Source organism: Protopterus annectens, chromosome 11.part0 (assembly GCF_019279795.1).
Source record: "Protopterus annectens isolate FY-2018-M chromosome 11.part0, PAN1.0, whole genome shotgun sequence".
In the NCBI taxonomy this organism is placed as follows: Eukaryota; Metazoa; Chordata; order Ceratodontiformes; family Protopteridae; genus Protopterus; species Protopterus annectens.
The window spans coordinates 544,854,440-544,879,688 of record NC_056745.1 but is presented as its reverse complement, the minus strand read 5'-3'; the positions used below and the strand labels follow the sequence as shown (position 1 = coordinate 544,879,688).

General features: G+C 40.2%; 1 protein-coding gene across 1 annotated transcript in view; it reads right to left on the bottom strand.

The window, feature by feature from the left end:
- Positions 1-25,249, bottom strand: part of TMBIM4 (transmembrane BAX inhibitor motif containing 4) — a 572,035-nt gene that overhangs the window by 169,976 nt on the left and 376,810 nt on the right. Inside the window, exon 3 of the mRNA XM_044088052.1 lies at positions 3,640-3,757. Coding sequence (XP_043943987.1) covers positions 3,640-3,757 — 118 coding nt within the window. The remainder of the gene's footprint in view (positions 1-3,639; positions 3,758-25,249) is intronic.

Below are 25,249 nucleotides of genomic sequence, written 5' to 3'. Positions count from 1 at the left end.
GTTTGGTAAGGATTGCTCTTTTAACCATGCATGCCTTCTGATCACTGTACCAGTCATAGCTGATCTAAAGGAAGCCTCCAGTGCATCATAGCCGCATTTTAAGGAATGATTACTGACCTGCTGAGTGTTATGCACCAAATCCTGAAGGGACTTGCGGTCTAAAGGCTCAGGCGAGGACAGTTTTTTAGTGAGCTGATCTAACAGAAATTCCTGATACTGAATCATGTGGAATTGACAGTTTAAGGCCCTAGCCGAAAGAGTAGCAGAAGTATAAACTTTTTTACCCCATCTCTCCAATGCCCTAGATTCTCTTTCAGAGGGGAGGGGGTTTTTGGCAGAGGCAGCTGCTACAGCTTTGGGGCCCTGTGAAATAGTTTCAGGATCTGCAATAGGAGCCTTGTATAAATGATAATGTGTGTCCGGAACCCTGTAGTATCTGTCGGGCTTAGCAGGGGCCGGAGGCAGTGAGTCAGGGGCAGTACAAGCATCATTAAATGCATCATCCACAACTGTAAGTACTGGAGGAATAGCTAAAGGCCTATGCTGTGGTAAATGTAAAAGGTCCTAAGCCTTTTCCTAGAATCTGAAAAATCCTGGCCCTGCCATTGAAATTGTTCCCTCACAGCATGCAAGGTTTCCCCAAAAGAAAATTCCTCAGGAGGAGAGGCAGAAGGTATGGAATCCTCTGCATCAGAGTCCTCATATGGAGAGTAAGGGCCCTCTGGAGGATTTGTGTTTTCTGAATCATCAGAGGAATAATCTGAAGAAACTGGCTCAGGGGGCTCTGCTCTAAGCCTCTTCTCTGGAGGTGGGTGAGAGGCCCTGTCAGGGTGAGACTGGGTTCCCTGATCAAAGAAATGAGATCCTCTGCTAGACTAAGCATTTGAGTACTAGAGCTAGGCCTGTGAGAGGGGGCTTTAGCAGGCACGGCCTTTGAAGATTTAGCTGCTTTAGTCCTGGCAAAAGCCTTAATTGACATGGTTGCAGGGGGCCTAGCAGCTCCACGTGCAGGAGTAGATACATCTAAGGGGATAGTATCTGATAAATCCTGCGAAACTGTAAGAGCAGGTGGATTTTCAGTAGCAGATTCAGCCATGCTGGAAGTGGCCTCAGTAGAAGGAGGCATGCTTTTGGCCGAAGGAAGAACCGCGGTCTCGGCTTCGGCCGAAATCGAGACACTCGCGGTTGGCTTAACCGCGGTTTCGGCCGAAACCGCGGACCGCGAGTGTCGGTCCTTTTCCTTACGCTTTTTAGCTAAATGTGAAGTCGGAGTCTCCGACGGCATGATATAAGCAAAAGCTGAGCCGAAAAACTCCTCTGCAAACTCCGACCGACGTCTAAGTGTTCGTCGGTTGAAGGAAGCACAGGCTAGACAAGCTGCTACGTCATGGTCTGGGCCTAAACAAGGTAGGCAGTAAGAGTGGAAATCTTTATGAGGTATTTGTTTCCCACAAGTTAAACAGTTATTCACTTTTTCTGACATCGGCTGAGGCAAGAAAGAGTCCCCAACGGGGTACTTAGCTTTTTAGAAGTCTTCGGTAGTAGCACTCTCTGGTTCTGACCGACCGGCACTTGCGAACAGCTTCTGCTTCGGGCGCCACGCGGCAAGAAAGACTGAGGAAAATGGCATTGGCTGATGCCTTTATACCCGCTGAACTGCAGCTATGACGTCGGGTGAAGTGCGACATCAGCTGAGGCCAGACCCAGACTTTGGAATCCGGCCGACCGAAGGGCTGCCTGAGGCAAGACAACCCATTTGTTAGGACTGCAGATGCATCCTTGAAGGACATCCACACTCACTACAATTCCAGTCTCACATAGACCTACCACGACAGCAAACCAAACACATAAACAGACAAAAACATACTCGGAGGCTCGAAATAAAAATATGCCTAAGCAGCAGAGACCTCCAAAGCAGACATCCAAGCAACCACTACCCCAAAACAAAACACGTGCAACACATAGCTCACAAAGCCAGTGTGCCGAACAGTCACAGCCCTTAAGGCTAAACAACACACCTGATACACTTGTAATAGGTGACTCTATCATTAGGCACACTGACGTCCCGCTCACCAGGCTGAACAGGGAGAAGGTCACGGTGAGCTGCCTGTCGGGCGCTAGGATCAGACACATAACACAAGCACTCAGAGGTCACTCCAAGGCAAGTACAAATATGACTCGGTCATTGTCCATGCTGGTGTGAATGACCTGAGACGTACTGCCCTGGACTACATGAAAAGAGACATAGAGGAGCTCTCTGAGCATGTAGCCCAGGCCGGTATGACCCTGACCTTGAGTAGCTTCTTACCCTCACCAAGAATGATGCCACAATATGAAGACAAGATGATCAATTTCAACAATTGGCTTAAGTATTGGTGTCATTCAAAGGGGATCCAATGCCTGTCAGCCTGGGATGACATGCTCGACAAGCCACGATGCTTTGCTAGGGACGGCTTGCACCTGTCACCCCTGGGCTTTCGGATATTGGCAAAGGCTCTTGCTACCCCCATATTGCCTTTTTTAGGCAAGGCTCAAAAGACAAACCCACCTCCATAGGTATCACACGGGATAAGAAACTAAGAGTAATGCTACTCAACGCCAATCTCTCATTTGACAACCACGTGGCCAAAGTGGTTAGAAAAACATTTTATATAGCCCACCTAATCATGAAGGGATTCACATCTAGATCAGGGGAGGTCATCGTGCCTCTTTACTCATCTCTCATCAGGCCCATAACTGAGTACAATGCCCCTTTTAGGATGTACCTTACCAGACACCTGCAGCAACTGGAAAGACCCCAAAAGTACCTCACCAAGAGGATCAAAGGGCTCAAACAGATGCCATATGCTTCCCGGTTAAAGAAACTCCAGCTCTACTCAGTGGCATATCGCCTGCTCAGAGGCGATCTGTGCCTGACATATAAAGCCATGTCCAACCCGGAATTAATGGACATGCTGCACCTCAGAAAATCCAAATCCCATCAAGCTACACGCTCAAGAGACTTGAACCGCAGCACTGAAATAAATAGGACATGCTGGAGGTACAGATTCATAACCCAGAGGCTCCCTTCACTCTGGAATAAAATCCCAGTCCAGGTTAGGCAGAGTCCCTTATTGACTCTCTTCAAGAGGAATCTTGATGAGTGGATGGGAGATCGTAGGTTTACCCCGGGTATCACTTCTGTGTCACTGTTAGACAGAGGCACAGTATACTAACCTCGAAAAAGGGCATAGCAAAATTAATTCAAAATGGGTGGCGAAAGCCAAACACACTCTGGCTAGGCTTATAAATGCCCTAGGGCAGATAGCCTAGTATGAACCTATGAACCTAAGAGAGGAAGAAGAAAGCAGCAGAGCAGCTGTTTTTTCCAGATAACCCTACAGTTGTACCCTATCCCTAGCACACAGATACTCTCCACATCAGGTGACTGGGGCACACAAACACTCGTGAGACAGTTGGTGTGGCCACTTACATTCTTACTGCTTTCACCTAGTGTTTGCTATTTACCAATTGTTCAAACTTTTTGTTAGACATAATTTTATATAAAAAAGTTATGTTGTTAAACTCAAACATCTTGGCAAATATGTACTGACCAAACAGAATGAGAATTAATAAGTTAAACAGCAAAGGATGACATACCCAGCTCCGAACTTGCTGAAGTCTCTCCTTGACTGGAATGTGTATGCAGTAAGACCAAGGAAAACAGCTGCAGTAAGAACAAATGCCTGAAAGACTATAATATCTTCATAAAAGGTCACTGTGTATAAATAAAAAGGGAAAGTGTTAGTGCAAACATTAAACCACTGCTAAGTCTGAAAAAAAGTAAAATACGACAAGCAGCACTGCAAAACTAGAAGCTTTAATTGATTTATTTTGATGTATCATCTGTTTGCTTTGCTTAATTGATAGCCTACATATTTACTACTTCTCACTCGCAAAAATATTTTGATCCAATCCATCAATCACAATCTATTTATAAGAAGTTTTTCCAAAGTTTGTAATTCCTTACAAAGTTAAAAATGTAATGTATTTAACACAGATCAAACAATAACCAATTACAGAATTAGCCCAGACATGTAAACAACAGGTTCAATAAAATGAAATCAGGTATCTCAATGTGAACGACAGGTCAGCTTAGGTGAAACACCTGCTTAAACATAAAGTTTGCAGTTTATGTTTAAAGAGGCAGAGACAGTAGAACAGTTTCACAACCCAAATGACAGAACTCCACAATGAAAGACTTATCCATGAAAGTCTGATACTGAGTTCAGCTCAAACTCTGATAATTTCTCACTGGCTAAACTGGGATTCCAAAAGGGAATGCCGGTGCTTACAGAGTTCTTCAGGTACATAATCAGCATACTGCTTAGAGCACTGTAAGTCAATAGTTAGTGCAATAAAGAAAATTCCATTGTATTATTTATTTATTTGACATTTGTTAACCAGGTTAGTAAGACTGGGCAGCAGAGCTCTTTTTCAGCAGAGACCTGAGGAGAAAAGTTCCATAGATAAACTAATACAAAAACAAAACATCATACAATATTAACATACAAGTATATATACACAGGAGAAACAGAATATAACTTATAACTGAATATGTTAGAATACAAGAGTAATACTGAGGGTTTAAACAGCCATGGTACCTATTAAGTGTATAGAATATAATATAAAAAGTTAGATTCTATCTAACAATTATCATCAGAGACAAATTCAAGATTGGCAGAATATCATAAAGATGTTAAAATGAGTAGTTGTGGTAAAGTATGAGAGCTGAGAGGGGAGGCGGAAGACAAGAGGGAGTAGTTTAGGTGAGAGTGGGATAATGACAGGTCCAGGAATTAGTAAATAAGTCCTTTAGAAGTTTTTTGAAGTTAAGGAAGTTGCCATTTGTTCTTAGAGAAAGGGGAAGTTTGTTCCAGGCAGTGGTGACGTAGTGGCTGTATTTTGTTTGTAAATGTCTAGGAGGTGTAGGTCTGTGATAAGTAGGTTATGCTCAGGAGATAATTGAGTGATGAGGTCCATAAGGGCAGGACAGTGGGAGGCTTGATTTAAGCTGGTGTCTGTGAAGTGGAGTTGGGGAAGGAATTGACTATGTAGCTCAAGCCACTGTAGGTTTTTAAAGATATGCAGTGGTGAGAGCAGTAGGGAAGGTTGGCAGCGAATATGGCTATTTTGTTTTAGGTGGTTTCAAGTTTAGCTAATAGATTGGATTGAATATTGGTGAGAATACGGGCTGGATAAAAAGTAAAACACATAAAAACAAAGAGTTAAAAGGTCACACTGAAAAACTAATGAGAAAAAAACTAAATGAAAACTCCAGCCAAGCTAGAACTTTCAAAGAGTGACCTCCCAAACCTCCTGTAACAGAGGCCTATGGGATATATGCAAATGACCCTTATGAACATCAGGTGTTTCAGCTATATGGCGATTCTGAATGCCCATGACTTTTACATTTGAAGTCATTTTAATGGACAATTTCAGGCCAATAAAGCCAAACCCCACTAGCTATGGATATGCATATTTCGGCCTTGTTATGACCTCTTCAGCATAGCATAAGCAGAGTGTTTGACTAAGCTTAAGAAACACGAGGTAGTTAAACCTGGCTGATGTCCATTTTCATTAGGTAATTGCAAAATATCCCAAATAACAAATTAAAACACATAAAAACAAAGAGTTAAAAGGTCACACTGAAAAACTAATGAGAAAAAAAACTAAATGAAAACTCCAGCCAAGCTAGAACTTTCAAAGAGTGACCTCCCAAACCTCCTGTAACAGAGGCCTATGGGATATATGCAAATGACCCTTATGAACATCAGGTGTTTCAGCTATATGGCGATTCTGAATGCCCATGACTTTTACATTTGAAGTCATTTTAATGGACAATTTCAGGCCAATAAAGCCAAACCCCACTAGCTATGGATATGCATATTTCGGCCTTGTTATGACCTCTTCAGCATAGCATAAGCAGAGTGTTTGACTAAGCTTAAGAAACACGAGGTAGTTAAACCTGGCTGATAAAAAGTAAGGTTGGAAGAAAAAGTCTGTGCTAGAGAACGTTTGGCATTAACTCTGAGGTATTTTTTATGCCTTTATGAGACTAAGTTTTTGCTGGGTCTTTTTGATGGCTTGTTGAATATGTATGTCAAACTTTAGTTGGTCATCTATGATTACACCCAGAAGTTTACTGTGTGGTTCAACAGTGTATTATTAAGAGAAGATACTGTGAAGGTATTTTTGTGCTGCTGTAGTGATTTGGGGAGGAAGAGTAGGAGTATTGTTTTTTTTAAGATTGAGAAGTAGTTGATTATTGGCCAGCCATTTTTTGATTGAAAGGAGGGAATCTTGAGTAAGAGCAAGAAGATGGGGAAGGTTATCAGAGCACGAGATAATAGTGGCGTCATCTGCATATTGGATGAGTGAGGAGCTTGGACAGGAATTGTGTAGGTTATTGCAAAGATAATTAGAAAGGAGAGGTCCAAGGACTGACCCTTGTGGGACACCTGTTTGGACTGGGAGGAAGGGGGAGGAGGAGGAGGCGGAAAGCCATATGACAGACTGGAATCTGCTGGAGAGGTAAATGGAGAACCACAGTACAGTAGAAGAGGAGAGGTTAAGGGAAGAAAGTTTTGAGAGCAGTAGGGTATGGGAAACAGTGTCAAAGGCTTTAGATAGGTCAAGGAAGAGGCATGACACTAGTTTGTTATTGTCCCGTGCTTTGGCGATATTTTGTGTAAATGAAATGAGAGCTTCAGAGGTGCTGTGGTGAAAATAGAAACAGTGTTGGGTGGGAGTTAACAGGTTGTCTTGTATGATGTGTTTGAGAAGCTGGTTATGAATACATTTTTCTAGAATTTTGGATAAGGGGGATAGTATGGTGATAAGTCTGTAGTTGGTTTGTTCGTGGAGGGGTATGACATAGGATTTTTTTCAGATGTCCGGGACTGTGTTGTCTTGAATTGACCGGTTTACTAATATGGAGACTGGATGTGCAACAGAGTTAGCTGCAAGTTTAAGGAATAGAGGAGGGAAGTTGTCAGCAGAGGGGGAGCAGGTTTTCAGTTTAAGAAGAGATTTGATGCATGCAGTAGGGACAGGTTTAAGACAAAACTGGGTGGAACTGGTAGAGGGAAGGGGATCAGAAGAAGAGAGGAAGGTGCTGTCAGGTTTAGTTAACTTTTTTATAAAGTCGATAAAGAAGGAATTAAGAAAAGAGGCAGTGTGTCTCTTGGTGAGCTGTTAGGACAAGGGCTGGGGGTAGAAGGGTTGCCTGGATGCAAGAATTTGTTAATATTATTCCAAAACTTTTTTGTGTTGGAGTTGGGGTGATGTAGTGGTTTTTGATAGTACTTTTCTTTGTCCAGATCGACTTGTTTCTTGGTTAGGTTCCTAAGTTCTCTATAGGTTTGGAGATTCCTATGGGAATTTGTTTTCTCCAGGTGGACTGGGTTAACCATGGAGCAACATTTGTTTTTGTTCATATTTGTCTAGTGGGGGCTAAAGAGTTTAGGATATTCAGGAAGGTGCTGTTAAATTTGGAGACAGCCTCATTGAGGGGGAGAGTGTAGAGAAAGGACCAATTAATAGAGAAGATTATTGAAGGTATCTGAATAAAAATTAGAGTGATTATGGCTTTCTTTTTATTGGTGAGATTTTAGCAGATGAGGTGAGTGTCGTAACACATGGGTAGGGAGATGGTCACTGAGGGAGTCAGGTAGAGTGGTGACATTGTGATATAGATTTTGGTTCGAGGTGAGGATCCAGTCAAGGGTAGTGCTGTTATTTGTGTGTTTATTGATATGGGTGGGAGAGATGATGAGTTGAGAGAATCCACAGAGATTGATGCTGGTATTGGAGAGTAGGAATTAAGGGAGTTCCAGTCAATATTGACATCACCTAGGATGACTATTTTTATTAGTCAGTGTCAGTGGCTTAACAATTAGCACACTTGCCTTTAATGCTGAAAGATCAGAAGAATGTAGATTTGTTTCTCACACTGCTTGGATTCATTTTCCCAAGTCTGACACTGTAGTGTTGCATAATGGGGTGTTGCTGGGCTGCTGAAAATGTAGTCATTAACATCAGATGTTAAATGGAGACCACATCTGCCACAGCTGGTGGCAACGTAGATAGACATAAAAGACCCAATGGCACTTATCGAGAGGAGTAGGGAGCAGTTTTATTTGCAAACAGAATTCACACACGTACACACACACAATCTCTGTGTGTGTGCGTGTGTGTGTGTGTGTGTATTATACATATACATACACACACACACACAGATATATATATTTTATATGCACACACAGACGCACACAAACACACACACTCTCACACACACACACACACACACACACACACACACACTCACACACACACATATTTACATTTAATTACCTTCAGCTCCTCCAAGCATATCTCTAGAACTGAAACTTTATATTTTCCAATATAGCTTTTCATTTCTCACTTCTTTTTATAAAATAATTCTTCATACCTAGCTTTCCACATAAACAATATTGCCTCTGTTTTTCTCTTTCACATCATACTTTTCATGTAAATCATTTTTAGTTATACCTCTTTTACATTTTCATTTTGCTATAAAGTTTTAATATATTCCTAAACCTTCTTTGCTCTCACAATGATACAAAATATGTTCTGTTGTTCCTTATAACTCTCGAACATGACAGTCTTTTCTTCTATCTCCTCCTTCATCTGCCTATACTTCATAAATGCCTTAATTTGTAACTAATATAACAATATCCTCCACAAGTCTTAACATTCCCCTATATCTCACAGTTTGCTAGCTAACAAAAATCCTTCATAATCTCCACATACCATTGTTTCCTAGTTTTCTGACTTTTTCAAATTCAACTTCCATAATGAAAATGCTTTTATATTCTTCCTTCTTTCTTTCCATCCTTAATTGCTTAGTTTTCTATACACCAAAAAATTCCCATAATTCCCCAAATGTTCTAGTATTAGTCTCTCAAACAAATTCTCTCGTACACAGCTGTTTTCTTAATGAAATGTGTGTGCATGGCCCCCACAAGGGGGGGCGCTGATAGGGCCGTAACCTGGGGGCCCAGTGTGATCGGTCAAAAGATAAAAATATTTAAAACCTCTTTTTGAAATTTCTCGACCACTGAAAATGAATACTTTAATTCATACAACAACTGAATCATGCATTTCAAAAAGGGCCCATATCCATATTTTTTCAATTGTGGAGATGGGCCCTTTTCAAAATTCATGATTCAATTATTATTATTATTAATGTGGCAGAGTGGGTGGCGTGAGCCTACCTCTCTAACAGCTATCCTTGTTACAGCACTGATATCACCATCAGGGCTTGTGAACTGTTGTGTCTCCTGCATACTCCCATCTCTCTCCCTCCAGAAGAGGCAAGGCTAATTCCACCTGGCCAGCTCTAGCAGGTGCTCAAGTCACTAATCAAACTCAGTTTGTCAGAGTGACAGTCAGATCTTTATTCCTCTATAAGAGGAGTGTTGGGCAAATTTTGCAAAACTCAATACACATTAATGGCTTCAGCTTTATTAATAACAGTGTGCTGTTCTGCAGACAGAAACATATAATTGGGTTACAATGTTTATTAACTGATACATTAAAATGGTAAACTCATTAAACCAGCATTAATGTGGTCTGCTGATGAGCTGATATTGTTACCAGAGGTTACCAAATATCTTACTACAGCAGTTATCACAGTGCAGCCTTTTTCTCTTTATACTTACTGGTTTCCCAGGTTTCTGCATTACTTAATGCATTTATACTGTTTCATACATTGCTTGCATGTTCTGAAATATGTTATGCTTCACTGAATGATAGATCATAGTGTCTCTGTATGGCTTTTCTCAAATGCAGTCACCTGTTTTACATTCTCTGATATTGTTAGATGTTTTGTGAAGTAGGTTCACACAGCACATCTGCAGATTCCGCAGTACTGGTATCAGAGTGCAGGACCTAATGCCACAGTTCCTTTAAATCAGATATGATAAAATAATGCTGTATACCTCAGTCTTCCTAAAACATTAATTCTGAGAAACATACTAATACAATGACAATAAGTACAGGGAATGATAAAGTCCAGATGTTAAGACTTTGAATACCCTCCAAGTATCTCTAAAAGCTTAAAAAATGCATTCAAATGCTCTGTGATCTTATAATGATTATGTTTTTAACAGTTATCTCATTTCACAGCACATAATATGACATGGCACACAAAACAGACTACAAAGAAAAATAATTCAAGTGAGATTGAGGTCCAAATAATAGGGTGCCACGATTCCCAAGTGGCACCCCTTAATTTCTGAATTTCCCAGCTTTTTTTTTTATTTTTTTTTTCCTGGCTTTTTTTTTTCAAACTGACATCATCACGCAGAGGCATGCACAGTGATGTCAGCTTCGTGAGAAGTCTGACAGCCACCCTATCAGAATTTTACTCAGGGCTGCTCTGGGCTTTGTTTACTTTGCAAGCCTGCAATAGAGTACAGAATGAGATAGGGTCTAAAGAGAGAGGGACGGGACAGATGAGTCAGAAGCCTGAGCACTGAGAAGCTGACAGCACTGTGAAGCACATTACTGGATTTAACAAGTAAGAAAAAAAATGTACACATCTCAGTGTAGTCAGTACTAGAAAGTATCGTTTATTTCACAGTAGGAATAAATCAGTGAATTGTGCCTCCGCTGTAATTAGGCACTTGTTTGTATTGATGTTGATGAAGCAATATGACATTTTCCATGAGAATGGCTAACATGGAGTGTATCAAAAGAAATTCTTTACTACCTACCATATGTTGACTTTTCTGCGATCCACTTAACAAAAATTTAAGCTGTTTAACTCAAGAAGGATTTTCACCTAAAAATAAACCTTGGAAAAAGTTAAATGACATTTTGCTATTTCATAAAAATAGTGCTGAACATAGGAAACAATATGTAGCTTGGAAAGGTCTTTTGGATTCATTAAAAGGACATGGAATCGATAAAGCCCTCCAACTCCAAATTCGGTCTGAGACAACCAAGTGTAAAGCTATTCTGCAATGGATTTTAGATATAACACTTTTTTTGGCATCTAGAGGTTTAGCGTTTCATGGAGAGAACACAACAATTGGAAATGCCCACAATGGAAATTTTTTAGGGCTTTTGGAACTAATTGCAAAGTATGATGAAAGTTCAACAAAATCAGATAGAAGGAATAAATATGAAAGGATCTGTCCATTATTTGCCGTGGTATTCTCAAAATGAGTTTATAGGCCTTTGTGCAGACCAAGTTCTTAACACCATTCTGGATCACAGAAAGGACTCAATTTTTTATGGCATAATTGTTGATGCAACACCAGATATCTCGCACAATGAACAAAATGTCCTGATTCTCAGACATGTATTTCAAAAAAAGATTTAAACGAATTTGAAGTAAATGAGCGTTTCATCGAATTCATAAATTTTACTGGGAAAACTGGACAAAAAATAACTGAAGAAATACTTGTTACTCTTGGAAAACACAACATACCTCTTCAAGATTGCCGTTCACAAGGGTACAATAAGCATGGTAAAGTAATCAGCTTTCAAACCCGCATCCTAGAAAAGAACAAATTTGCAGTGTTCTCCCCCTGTGGTGCACAAATGCTGCAAAAATCAATCCAGATGTTAAAACATTTTTCAGAAATATAGAGAGCTTGTACACTTTTTTCACTCATAGTCCTGTACGTTGGGAGGTACTTAGAAAACACATACCATTATCTCTTCAAAGTGTGTCATAAACAAGATGCAGTGAAAGAATTCAAGCTGTGCGTCCAATTGTCAAACATTACCTCGGTGTACTTGCTGCGATAGATGACATTCTTAGTGAGATGGCTACAGGATTAACTCCTTCAGCACTAAATACGCTTAAAGTTTGAAGAAATATTTCAGTTCTTATAAAGGTCTGTTGATAACAATAGTCTGGCATAAAATACTAGCCAGTATTGATAATAAGAATATTGTCATACAAAGTAAAGGATTATCTCTTGATACAGAGACTGCCTTGGTAAAACACTTAGTGGAAGAAATTCAGACGTTGCGCGATTTGTGGGAAAACATTGTTCATGAAGCTAAAGCAGTTGCTGCAGCAATAGAAATCCAATACCAATTTCCCGAAAAGTGCACAAATTCTGAAAACTGTGAAGAAGACTTCGGAAATTCTGTCGTATACCAAGCGATGGATTTTATTATCAAAGATATAAAAACAAGATTTGAAGCAGCGAATAATATTTGTGATTTATTTTCTCCAATTTTAAATTTTCAGGATTTTGACTACGATCAGCTAACCACAAAAGTAGCAATACTTGTAAAAGTTTCTGAAAGAGATTTGTCGGATGATTTAATAAATGAAGTATTTCACCTTAAAACAATCGACAAGACCATTTTTGGTTCGGACAGGTCACCAATTAAACTTCTTAATTTAATATATGAAAAAAAATTCTGCAAGAAATATTTGGCAATATTTGCCTTGCATTGAAATTATTTTGTACTATTCCAGTAACTGTCTCATCGTCTGAGAGATCGTTCAGTAAATTGGCAAACTCGTTACAAACGTGGCAAAGAAATTCCACTAACCAAGCATGGCTTAAACATTTGGCATTTTTATGTATAGAAGATGATTTTGCTAAAAAAGTCGATTACTCAAAAATAATTGAAAATTTTGCTAATAATTTTGTTGTTTTTTTTTATAAATATAATTATGGGGGCCCGCAAAAAAAATCTAGCCTTGGGGCGTGCTTCAGCATGCGGAGGCCATGTGTGTGTGTGTGTGTGTAACAGTACCAGGGAAGCAGGACTATTTGACCCCGGACGGTTTGACCCCAACGCATTTCTATACAATTTCATGTATAAATGTATATGTATTGTATATGTGATTTTTTTAGTGAACAGTTCGACCATGGACTATTTGACCCCAAATATATTCTTTTAAGTACTTTATCATTAAGTAATTAATCAATTATTAAATAATAACACTGTTAATTTTTCACTGTAAATATATTTTTTATTAATATTTTTATTTTATTTATTACAAATTATATTATTATATTGTTAGTATAATGCACAAGCCAGTGCATTTCTTTGTGCCGGTCCCAAGCCCGGATAAATGGGGAGGGTTGTGTCAGGAAGGGCATCTGGCATAAAATTGTGCCACATCACACATGCAGAAAACTGTACAGAAACTCATACCGGATCGGTCGAGGCCCAGGTTAACAACAACTGCCACCAGTACTGTTGGCCAGGGTGCTCATTGAAATTGGGCTACTGTTGGCCAAAGGAGGAGAATAAGCAGAAGGCATGCCCGAAGGCAGGTAAGGGCTAGGACTGTGATAGTGAGGGTTGGAACTTTGAATGTTGGTAGTATGACTGGTACAGGGAGGGAGCTAACTGATATGATGAACCGAAGGACGGTTGGTATATTGTGTGTGCAAGAGACCTGATGGAAGGGGAGCAAGGCTAGGTGTATCAGAGGTGGTTTCAAATTGTTTTATCATGATGTGGATGGGAGGAGAAATGGCGTAGGCATTATCCTGAAGGAAGAGTATGCTAAGAGTGTTTTGGAGGTGAAAAGAGTGTCGGATAGAGTGACGTTTATGAAGCTGCTGGAAATTGATGGTGTAATGATGAATGTTGTTAGTGCATATGCTCCACAAGTTGGGTGTGCGATGGATGAGAAAGAAAATTTTGGAGCGAGTTGGATGAAGTGGTGATGACTGTACCCAAGGGTGAGAGACTGGTGATTGGAGCAGATTTCAATGGGCATGTTGGTGAAGGGAACAGAGGGGACGAGGAAGCGATGGGTAGGTATAGTGTTAAGCAAAGGAATGCAGAAGGTCAGATGGTAGTGGATTTTGTGAAAAGGATGGACATGGCTGTAATGAATACGTATTTTAACAAGAGGGAGGAGCATAGAGTGACATGCAAGAGTGGAAGAAGATGCACAAAGGTGGATTATATCTTATGTAGAAGGGCCAATCTGAAGGTGATTGGAGACTGTAAAGTGGTGGCAGGGGAAAGTGTAGTTAGGCAGCATGGGATGGTGGTTTGTAGGATGACATTGGTGATCAAGAAGAGGAGGATGAGTGTGAGGGCAGCACCAAGGATCAAATTGTGGAAATTGAAAAAGGGTAATTGTGAGGTGATGTTCAGGGAAGAGTTAAAACAGGCACTGGGTGGCAGTGAAGAGTTACCGAATAGCTGGGTAACTACAGCAGAGCTAGTAAGAGAGATGGCTAGAAGGGTGCTTGGTGTGACATCTGGAAAGTAGAAGGAGGACAAGGAGACCTGGTGGTGGAATGAAGAAGTACAGGAGAGTATACAGAGAAAGAGGTTGGCGAAGAAGAAGTGGGATTGTCAAAGAGATGAAGAAAGTAGAAAAGAGTATAAGGAGATGAGGTGCATGGCAAAGAGAGAGGTGGCGAAGGCTAAGGAGAAAGCGTATTAAGAGTTGTATAAAAGGTTGGACACTAAGGAGGGAGAAAAGGACCTGTACCAATTGGCTAGACAGAGGGACCGAGCTAGTAAAGATGTGCAGCAGGTAAGGGTGATAAAGGATAATGAGGGAAACGTACTCACAAAAGCGAGGAGAGTGTGTTGAGCAGATGGAAAGAGTACTTTGAGGGGTTGATGAATGAAGATAATGAGAGGGAGAGAAGGTTGGATGATGTGTGGATAGTGAATCATGAAATGCAGTGGATTAGCAAGGAGGAAGTAAGGACAGCTATGAAGAGGATGAAGAACGTTAAGGCTGTTGGTCCAGATGACATACCTGTGGAAGCATGGAGGTGTTTAGGTGAAATGGCAGTGGAGTTTTTAACTAGATTGTTTAATGAAATCTTGTAAAGTGAGAGGATGCATGAGGAATGGAGAAAAAGTGTTTTGGTACCGATTTTTAAGAATAAGGGTGATGTGCAGAGCTGTAGTAACTACAGAGGGATTAAACTGATCAGTCACAGCATGAAGTTATGGGAAAGAGTAGTGGAAGCTAGGTTAAGAAGGGAGGTGATGATTAGTGATCAGCAGTATGGTTTCATGCCAGGAAAGAGCACTACAGATGCGATGTTTGCTCTGAGAGTGTTGATGGAGAAGTACAGAGAAGGTCAGAAGGAGTTGCATTGTGTCTTTGTGGATTTAGAGAAAGCATATGAGAGGGTGCCTAGAAAGGAGTTGTGGTATTGTATGAGGAAGTCTGGAGTGTCAGAGAAGTATGTAAGAGTGGTACAAGATATGTATGAGGGTAGTGTGACAGCGGTGAGGTCTGCGGTGGGAGTGACGGATGCGTTTAAGGTGGAGGTGGGATTACATCAAGGATCAGCTCTGAGCCCTTTCTTATTTGCAATGGTGATGGACAAGTTGACAGACGAGATCAGACAGGAGTCCCCATGGACTATGATGTTTGCAGATGACATTGTGATCTGTAGTGAGAGTAGGGAACAGGTGGAGGAGACCCTGGAGAGGTGGGCATATGCTCTAGAGAGAAGAGGAATGAAGGTCAGCAGGACTAAGACAGAATTATATGTGTGTGAATGAGAGGAAGCATAGAGGAATGGTGAGGATGCAGGGAGCAGAGGTGGCGAAGGTGAATGAGCTTATGTACTTGGGATCAACAGTTCAGAGTAATGGTGAGTGTGGAAGAGAGGTGAAGAAGAGAGTACAGGCAGGATGGAGTGGGTGGAGAAGAGTGTCAGGAGTAATTTGTGACAGACAAGTACCAGTAAGAGTGAAAGGGAAGGTCTACAAGAGGGTAGTGAGACCAGCTATGTTATACGGGTTGGAGACAGTGGCTTTGACAAAAAGGCAAGAGTCAGAGCTTGACGTGGCAGAGTTGAAGATGTTAAGATTTGCACTGGGTGTGACGAGGATGGACAGGATTAGGAATAAGTATATTAGAGGGTCAGCCCAGGTTGGAAAGTTTGGAGACAAAGCCAGAGAGGCAAAATTACGTTGGTTTGGAAATGTGTTGAGGAGGGATGCAGAGTATATTGGGAAAAAGATGCTAAGGATGAAGCTGCCAGGTAACAGGAAAAGAGGAAGGCATAAGATAAGGTTTATGGATGTGGTGAGAGAGGATATGCAGGTGGTTGGTGTGACAGAGCAAGATGCAGAGGACAGGAGGAAATGGAAACAGTTGATCTGCTGTGGCGATCCCCAACGGGAGCAGCCAAAAGAAGAAGAAGAAGAAGAAGTTAGTATAATTATAAATTATTTTTGCATCTTTGGGTTTTCATCTGTTGGTTTGTGGTATAAATTATAATTATAATTAGTATAATTATAAATTATATTATTATACTGTTAGTATAAATATAACATTTAAATCTTTAACGTATAATAACTAGTATTATGTTTTAACATATTCATTACCCTTTTCTACATCATTTTCTTTGTTTCAGGTAGTTAAATGTATTTTTTTTTTACTTTTTACTATACATTTTCTTTGTACTTGTTATTTCTGTAATAGTTTTCCCTAATTATTTCCGTTTAGGCTGCAGTTGTATTTTAAATTTCTACATTGATGATCTGTTATAAAGTTATTGTTTTGTAATATGCATTTCTTATAATTGGTACTGATATTATGCTTTTCTTTGGGGTATGTCAGGTATAGTAATTATGTTTTACAGCTGTTTGATAACTAATCCGGATGTCCGTAGCATGACCTAGTCCAGAGTTTTTGTTAATTGATTTATTGCTTATATTTATTGTATATAAGTGTTATTTTATGTTACATTTCTAGGGATAACATTTCTAGGGATAACTTATCTTTTAATGTCTTATCTGTATTTTTATACTTAACTTACTTTATTTTTCTACACTGATATTGTTATACGTTAACTCCAGAATAGATCACGCTGAAAACTTCCGGTATTTATCCAACTGGTTATTTCCTTCTATTTCTTTCAGTTATTGCTTTTCATTATAATTTCATTTTTTTTCTAAAATTACTGTAGTCGAAGCACATAAATATGAAAGAAAGACTGTCTAAACTAATTTTAAGAATGTTTAAACAGTCTTTCTTTTCTATTCATGTTCTAATGTGCTTTGGCTTCACTTATGTTACATTTTTTACTGGAGTCCAACCGTCCGGGGTCGAATTGGTTGGGGGAGAATTGTTTGGGGGCGAATCGGCGGGGTCCAAACATTCTGTACCCAGTACCAGCTATGATCTTCCTCTCTACTCCTCTTTGTTTACTCAGAAAGTTGGATACTTTATTTATATAAAAACAAATTAAAAAGTAATGCAGAAAATAAGAGGTACAATATCTAAATACATGCAAAGCATAAACTCATGAAACAGTTGCAAAAACATCACAAAATAGTCAATAGTCAAACGCCCACTCATAATTCCAATGTATGCAACATCCCATTTCGTTCTTTGGCCATCAGTTCCAAATAAACCATGACTTGAGAAATATATATATATATATATATATATATATATATATATATATATATATATATATATGGGTCTACTTCACATGAGTGAACGCTCACATGAATCAAACCCATATAACCGATATGAAGTTACTGAAAGGTCAAATAAACAAAACCTTAAATGAATGATATCCAAAAACCCAAAAAGCAATTACCGGAAAACCCTCACCATCCAGAAACAAACACACAAGAAAATACCATACACGGCTACAACATACCACTACTAACCCCTCCCATAATTCTACATTACATTAAAGCAACATGACAAAAATGTAACTACATTGTTTCTACAGGGGGACAAGCCCCCCCCTGCACCCTCCACACCAACTGTAACTTAATTATACCAACTCCGAGATGGCACTCCTTTGTAGAAAAGGGCATAATTCCATTCAGATAGCTGCTGCTGCAACAGACTGCAGGTCAGTAACTGTTTCGGGTTTTTGGATGTCGATCTTTTAAGGTTTTGTTTATTTAACCTTTTGATAACGTCTTCTCGGTTATATGAGTTTTGTTCAAATGAGTGTTCGCTCATCTGAAGGGGACCCATAATATGCATATGGTTTACTATCACTTACCTGAAAGTGCTGTCTCTAAAACTGACATGACCGTCATGTAAAATGCAGAAAATAATGTAGTCGGCAGTTGAAATGTCGAATGCTGATGTTTGAGAGTCCAGTTCCCATCGAGATATTGCTATTGACCATTGCAAACAAGAGAGTTACCCTTTTCTGCACTGTAGTGCGATCTCGGAGTTGGAATATATAAGTGGCAGGGGGGCTTGGCCTCCTGCAAAACATATGACTGTCAACTCTTTGTAGTACGGATCTGGTCCATGCTGATTGCTGCTGAGGGTTTCATACTACAGAAGTTGAATTCGACTTCAGCTGTAGTAGTTCCGATATTTCAGCCGGTTTACTGTTGCGAACATCGAACATGTAAATTGCATTTTTGATAGGTTTACGTTCACATGTTCAATGTTTTGACAGTAAACCTATACATATATATATATATATATATTTATATATATATATATATATACACACACACACACACACACACACACACACACACACACACGCACACATTTTCATTTATAACTAACTACTATGGTCTACTCAAATATATGCCATATAATATCATAGGCATGTTAATCATGTGAATAAAAAGCCTACATATTTCTTAATGTTGACACACTAAAATAAAAAAAAAAAAAAAAACATGCTCAGTGGTCTGTGATGACACAGCTTTTTTTAATATTCTTTATGCATCATGGAGACTTTTTCAGGTCATTTTATACGCATTTCTAAATCTGTAAACAAACTTTGGCATAGGTAAACAATAAAATATTCATTAAAAAATATCATACCACTATCACCTACCTAGGGGCATACCTTCAATATTCAACATTCATTACTTGATTTTATACACATACCTATTGGCTTATGTAAAAATCACAAAAATCAGACTTATGCATATACAATTAACTCAAAAGTGAAGAAAAATAATATTTAAGAACCTAAATTAAATATGTTGAAGCTAGATACAATGTATGATGAATCAAGTCTGGAAAAACACCTTCTTCAATTCTGTTAATGATGATAACCCTACTTATAGGATTTAAATGTGATCCCCAAATTTTCCCCCACTAATTTAATCTGCTTGGAAACACTGATTTTATAAAATAAACTTTATTTTGAAAAAAAAAACAAACAAAAGTTTTTACATACAGGACCTGTATCCCTCAAAATATCTTTCCATTGCTGAAAAATCAATACTTCTTTTCCAAAAGTAACACATAAGGTAGTAATTGCAAACACAGAGAAGTACATGCCACCTATTTTAATTTGCTGTCCAAGTCCTTTATTTTTCATTTCCATTAATTATCAAACCAGTATACTTTCAGCAGACCTCCATCAATTTAATAACTTAGATTAGAAAATGTATTCCTTGCTAGAACAGCCACACCACCAGCATAAGATTAAAGTTAAGGCTATAAATAATTATGATAAGGAAATTCTAAATGTGCATGTAACGTGGGATCAGTTACATAAGCATTAATAACCAAAATAATATGTTCATGAGCACTCTTGATTTACACCACTTTCTATCAAAATAAGTTCACTAAATGATCCATTTATTAAAACAGACATGTCACTAGACTTGCAGACTAACTTTGAAGAGAAAAAAAAACACTAATGCCATATTATGCCAGAGTTGTGCATGAATTAAATCACAGACATTATGAATTATCAAGTACTAGAAGTAATCCAATAGATTTAAACCAAAGAACAATATCTACTGATTACTTAATAAGAACCAACATTTCTTTAGAATATTTTCTTTCAATCCAACAAACACCTTCTGACAACAAAATAGACAATGTGTTCTCTAATCTACCTCAAACTATTTTTGTAATCAGTCTATATTCAATGTTGGATAGATAACTGGGCACCAATTACTAAGAAAAATGTTATCACTTTTTTCCAAAATCTTTAAGGCACCAATACAAAGAAAAACATCTTTCATTTTTTCACGTAACAATTCATTCAGAAAGTACAGTTGTATAAAATCTTACCAAACAGCAGATGTCCTGATTTTCAATACTGTAGTATTCTTTACATAAGGGATCTCCTGACAACTATAGCCCAACCTCTGGCCAGTATATCAAAGCCTTAGATTTTATAGACAATGTCCGTCATATGTATGCTCCCCACATAAGGCATAGGTGACATGAATGCAAACACTCAGAACTGAAGTGCCCTAGGAGGGAATGAATGCCCTCAGGGACAAAGGAGAATATGTACATCCAAAATGAAAAAGGAAGCAAGGGCCCCTCAGGCAGGATGGCAACAAAAGAAGAGGGCCAAGAGCTAGAAAAGGCAGAAGGATGGAGGGACCAAATACTGCAACAGTGAAGAGGACATCTGCTGTTATAGCAAGATTTTACACAACTGTACCATGTCCTTCCATATCAATGTTGCAGTGTTCTTTACATAATGGAGAGTACGACAGCTACGAAGAAATCTGGGAAGAGGACGGCACAGAAGAGCCCTCAACAAACCCATACAAAATAGCTCAAGTAAAACCTGTCCTGACCTTGGAAACAACATCCAATTTATAATGTTTAGTAAGACCGCGGTAGTGGTGCTGCGGTAGCGTTGTCGCCTCACAGTAACACGTTGTACGGTTCGATTCTCAGCTAGAGCGTCTTCTGCGTGGAGACATGCATGAATGGGCGTACCTTCATTGAAGGTTGTGCGTCAGGGCTGGTAACTTGGCATGTAAAATCAACTACCAATCATTAGTGGACCGGAGTTCCACTGTGATGACCCCTAACCGGGAAAAGCCGAAAGACACAAACAAACAAACAAGTGAAGGTATGAACAGAGAACCAAGTAGCAGCCTCAGGGATGGAAGTGGTGTACAAACCCTTGAAAAGAGCACCAGAGGAGGCAAACACTCTAGTAGAATGTGCCTTTACAGAAGAAAGACACTTGCCATGAAAGGGATAACAAAAAGAAATGGCCTTAGAAATCCAGGATGAGATAGTTTATTTGGAAACAGACAAAGTCCTGGGATGAAAAGAAACAAACAGCTGCTCAGACTTATGAAGTGCCATTGGTTTATCCAAATAATACCTGAGCTGTCTATGCAGATCTAAGGTGTGAAGAGCCTTCTAACTAGCAGACTCTAGAAGAGGAAAAAAAGGAAGGTAAACAGCCTGATTCAGGGACAACTCATTAAGCACCTTGGACCTAAAAGAAAAATTAGTCTGAAGAGACTCTATCTCACTGAAAAACTTAAAAAGAAGGGGGGAATAGCCAGGAGAGTCTGAAGTTCAGACACTCTCTTGACTGAATTAACAGCTAACAGAACAACGGTATTCCAAGTACAATGCTGCAAGGAAGCTGAACTAGCAGGTTCAAAAGGAGCCAGAGTCATTTTTCAAAGTACAAAACTGAGGTCCCAAGAAGGCAGAATAGGCTTCCTGGGAGGCTTGATGTGAAGAACACCTTTACGAAACTGCTTGACCCTAAAATGAGAGGCCAATGGAGGAGGACAGCCAAGCAAAAAATTTCTGAAAGGTGAGCTTTAACTGAAGAATATGCCAACCCAGTATGGAGCAGATCAAACAAGACACACCCAAAGAAACCCACCCACCAACAGGGGATCCTAATAGTGAGAGAGGCATGAGACAGAAAATCTCTTCCATTTGGACATGTATAATTTGCTGGCAATGGGTTTCTTGGCTTCCTGCAAAACCTGGAGCATGTAATCAGAAAAGAGGTACCCTTGTCTTGTGTGAGAAGATCCACCCAGTAAGGTAAAATGTCCCATGAACAAGTAATAGAGAAGGGGAAACCAATGCTATCTGGGCCAAAAGGGAGTTGCTACCAATATTTTGGGAGAGTCCTGCCTAATTTTGTGCAGAACTCAAGAAAACAGAGGAAAGGGGAAAGGCATATAGAAACGTTCCCACCCAAGGAAAATGCAGGGCACTCACTTTTCAAGCCAGATGACTTGGTACTCTGGAACACAAAAGAGGAAGTTGTCTGTTCAGAGGGAACAAACAGATCTACATGAAGAATACCCCTCCGATGGACTATGTCCAGAAACACATCTCTGTGACTCACCCATTTGTAAGCTGGTGTGCTAGACATGCTCAATGAGTCTGCCGCTAGGGTGTGCTCTGAAGGAAAATACACCACTTGAAGAGTCACTTGATACTGGATAGCTAGATCCCATGCCTGAAGAGCTAATCTAGAAAGAAGATATGACCTTGTACCCCCTGCTTGTTGACGTACCACATCACAGTAATATCGTCCATGAAGATCTTGAGGGGGCCAAGTAGGAAAAGGAGATGAAAAGCTTGTGGAGCCAGAAGCAGAGCTCTCAGCTCTTTTACACTGATATGATATGACCTCAGATGAGGAGGCCAGAAACCCTGGACCTTTACAGGACCACAAGAGGCCCCCCACCCCAGGTCTGACGCAGCCATGTATAGTTCTTGAGCCAGAATTACAGCCTAGAAGGTAAGCCCTGGATTGACAGAGAGTAGTTGAATCCACCACTGAAACTTGAGTTTGAGACAAAGATGATGATGAACAGGGGACTCGAGAGGATGGCAATGTTGAAGCCACACTGACTGAAGGTACCAATGTAGCTTCCTCATATGGAGCATGGCGAGAAGAAGCATGGGAATAGTGGAGGCAATAACCCTAGAACCCAGAGATCCCTGGTTATAAGAGAGGACAGAGGAAGGAGAGACTGGAAAAAGGTTGTCAGCAAAAACTTTTGGAGCAGGAAGAGAAGCCAAAATAGGAAGAGTCAAAAGCCAGCACCCCAGGAAAATATGGTTCTTGGAGGACATCAGAACAGATTTCTTGAGGTTTATGGTGAACATAGACTTTGCGAAATTCAAGTGGTACAGTGGAGATCCCGCAACAGACTGCTGGGAGAGGAAGCCTGAATGAGTAGGTCATCCAGAATATCCCTTGAAGTCTGCAAAAGGCAATGGCAGGAGCGAGGTATTTTGTGAATGGGGCAGTGGAACGGCCAAAGGGCAAAGCAGAGAAATAAAATGAGAGGAAGAAACAGAGAAACATAACCATTTTCTGAACAGAAGGTGAATGGGGAAATGAAGGTAGGCATCTTTGAGGTACAGAGAAACAAAGAAGGCCTGCAGTAGAAGAAGAAGAGAGAACAGGGTCTGAAGAGATAGCACTCAGAAAGAAGGGACTTTGAGAAAGGTGTTGAGCAGAGAAAGATCCAGACTAGATCTCCAGGTACCCAACTTTTAAGGAACCACAAATGTTCTGGAGTAAAACCCCATTCCCATTTGGGAGCAGAACAGGCTGAATGGTGCCCTCATCCAAAAGGGACAGCAAAACCTCTGGAAAATGAGGAAGCTGCTCCCAAGGAGGATGCGGAATGCCCAAGAAGGGGGAGGGAGAGGAATTTTCAAGCCATGAAATACCCCTGATGAATGATAGATAGCACCCAGGAGTTGAAGGTGACCTGATATCAATTTGGAAGGGGCAGAGAAAGGTGGAGAGATAGGGGGAGCTGGACATGAGAAAAAGGAGGGAAAATGTCAGATGGGGAAAGGCTTGTCCTAAAAGTAAGACTTCTGAGATGAAGAATTCTAAATAGATTTAGCAGGAGGAATACGCCCAGATCACTTCTTATCCTTGGGAGGTGGGAGAGTCTGTCTATGGACAAAGGCACACTTACAAGGGTAATTTCCCTGAAATTTGGACATAGGAGAGGCAAAAATATGTTTGAGTTCTTGCAAGGCTTTACCCTTATCCCAAAAAGATTTTTATTATCCACAGTGGCATCCAAATGCTTGGCTTTAATATCCGGTAAAGCCTGCAGATGTAGCCAAGAATAACGCCTCATCAAAAAAGCAAAAGCAATAGCCATGGAAGAGGCATCAGCACCATCATAGCATTTTATGGAGTCACACGGTGACCTGGGAAGTGCATCCAAGGAGGGAAACAGCTGAGGCCTTTCCATTAGAATCAGGAAGATCAGAGACCACTGAAGCTACCTCAGAAAGAAGTACCAAAACATAACCGGTGATGTGGGTTTGGTAATTAATAGCCCTAAAAGACAAGGTAGCAGCAGTACATACTTTTTTACCCAACCTCGCCATAGCTCAACTATATTTATCTCAGGGAAAGAGCTTAGTAGATGGCAAGAGCTTAAAAGGCTTTCCAGAGGAAAATGAAATCACTGAAAGATCAGCAGAAGGGTGCTTATACAAAAATTTGTAATCCTCAGGCACCTTGTTCAACCTGTCAGGTTTCTTAGAAGGTAGAAGTTGAGAATCAGGAGCCACAGATGCAGCAGAAAAAAGTGTCCAAAAGTCTGCCAAAACAAGAAGAAAAGCAGATGTCTTAGGAAACTCCACCTGTAATACCTCATAATATTTTTTTGAATGTCAGAGACTTGGCAGCAATCCAATTTGAAGTACTCCATTATATGAGCAATAGTATCCCCAAAGGATAATTTTTCCAAGGAGAAGTCTGAGTTCAAAGAATTGCAATCTCGTGGGGAAGAAATCTGAGGGGAGTAAGCTAGGGGATTCCTCCCCAGAGCCCAAGTCCTCATCTCAGGAATCTAATTCCCTAGGCCTATTAACAAGGGTGGAAGACCAGGGAAGAACAGAGACAGACACGCCATGAGAAGGTTTTAAGGCTGTTAAATCACTGAATAGACCCTGAGTAAAATACTGTCATTCACATAGGCATAACGGGTTTGCTTTTTTTAATTTTTTTTTTCCCTGTGGGGCGTCCACCTGAAATACTCTTGTTGGTTCAGACCCTTGGCGAGATTCAATAATCGTAGTTGGAATTTCTTCTCTTACCAAAATCTGAGGAATCCCCGTTGACCTTCTGGAAATAATCAGATGAGGTTCCCCCCTCAACGTCTGGTGTGAACGTTGGAAAAACCTCCAAGAAAGTGAGAGAATTTGGGTCCATGCTGCCTCCGAAGAGGTTGCTACAGAGGAATCTGAGGCAAGTACTGGATGGTCTTCATGGTCTTCAGTAGCTTCTATAGAGATGCCTGGATAGCAACCAGATCAGGCCTAACCTTTTTGGCCTTCTCCTTGGCAGATGGCTGATTACTGGAATGGAAGGATTCTGACATAGCACCCTGAGCCAACAGCTTAAGTCATTGGTTCTCAAAGTAAAGGAAGATAAGCAACTATGAAGGGTCTTAGGGATGAATGCTTGACAGATGGAGCACCGCGTATGGTTGTGGGAAGCACCTAAGCAAAAAAGACACT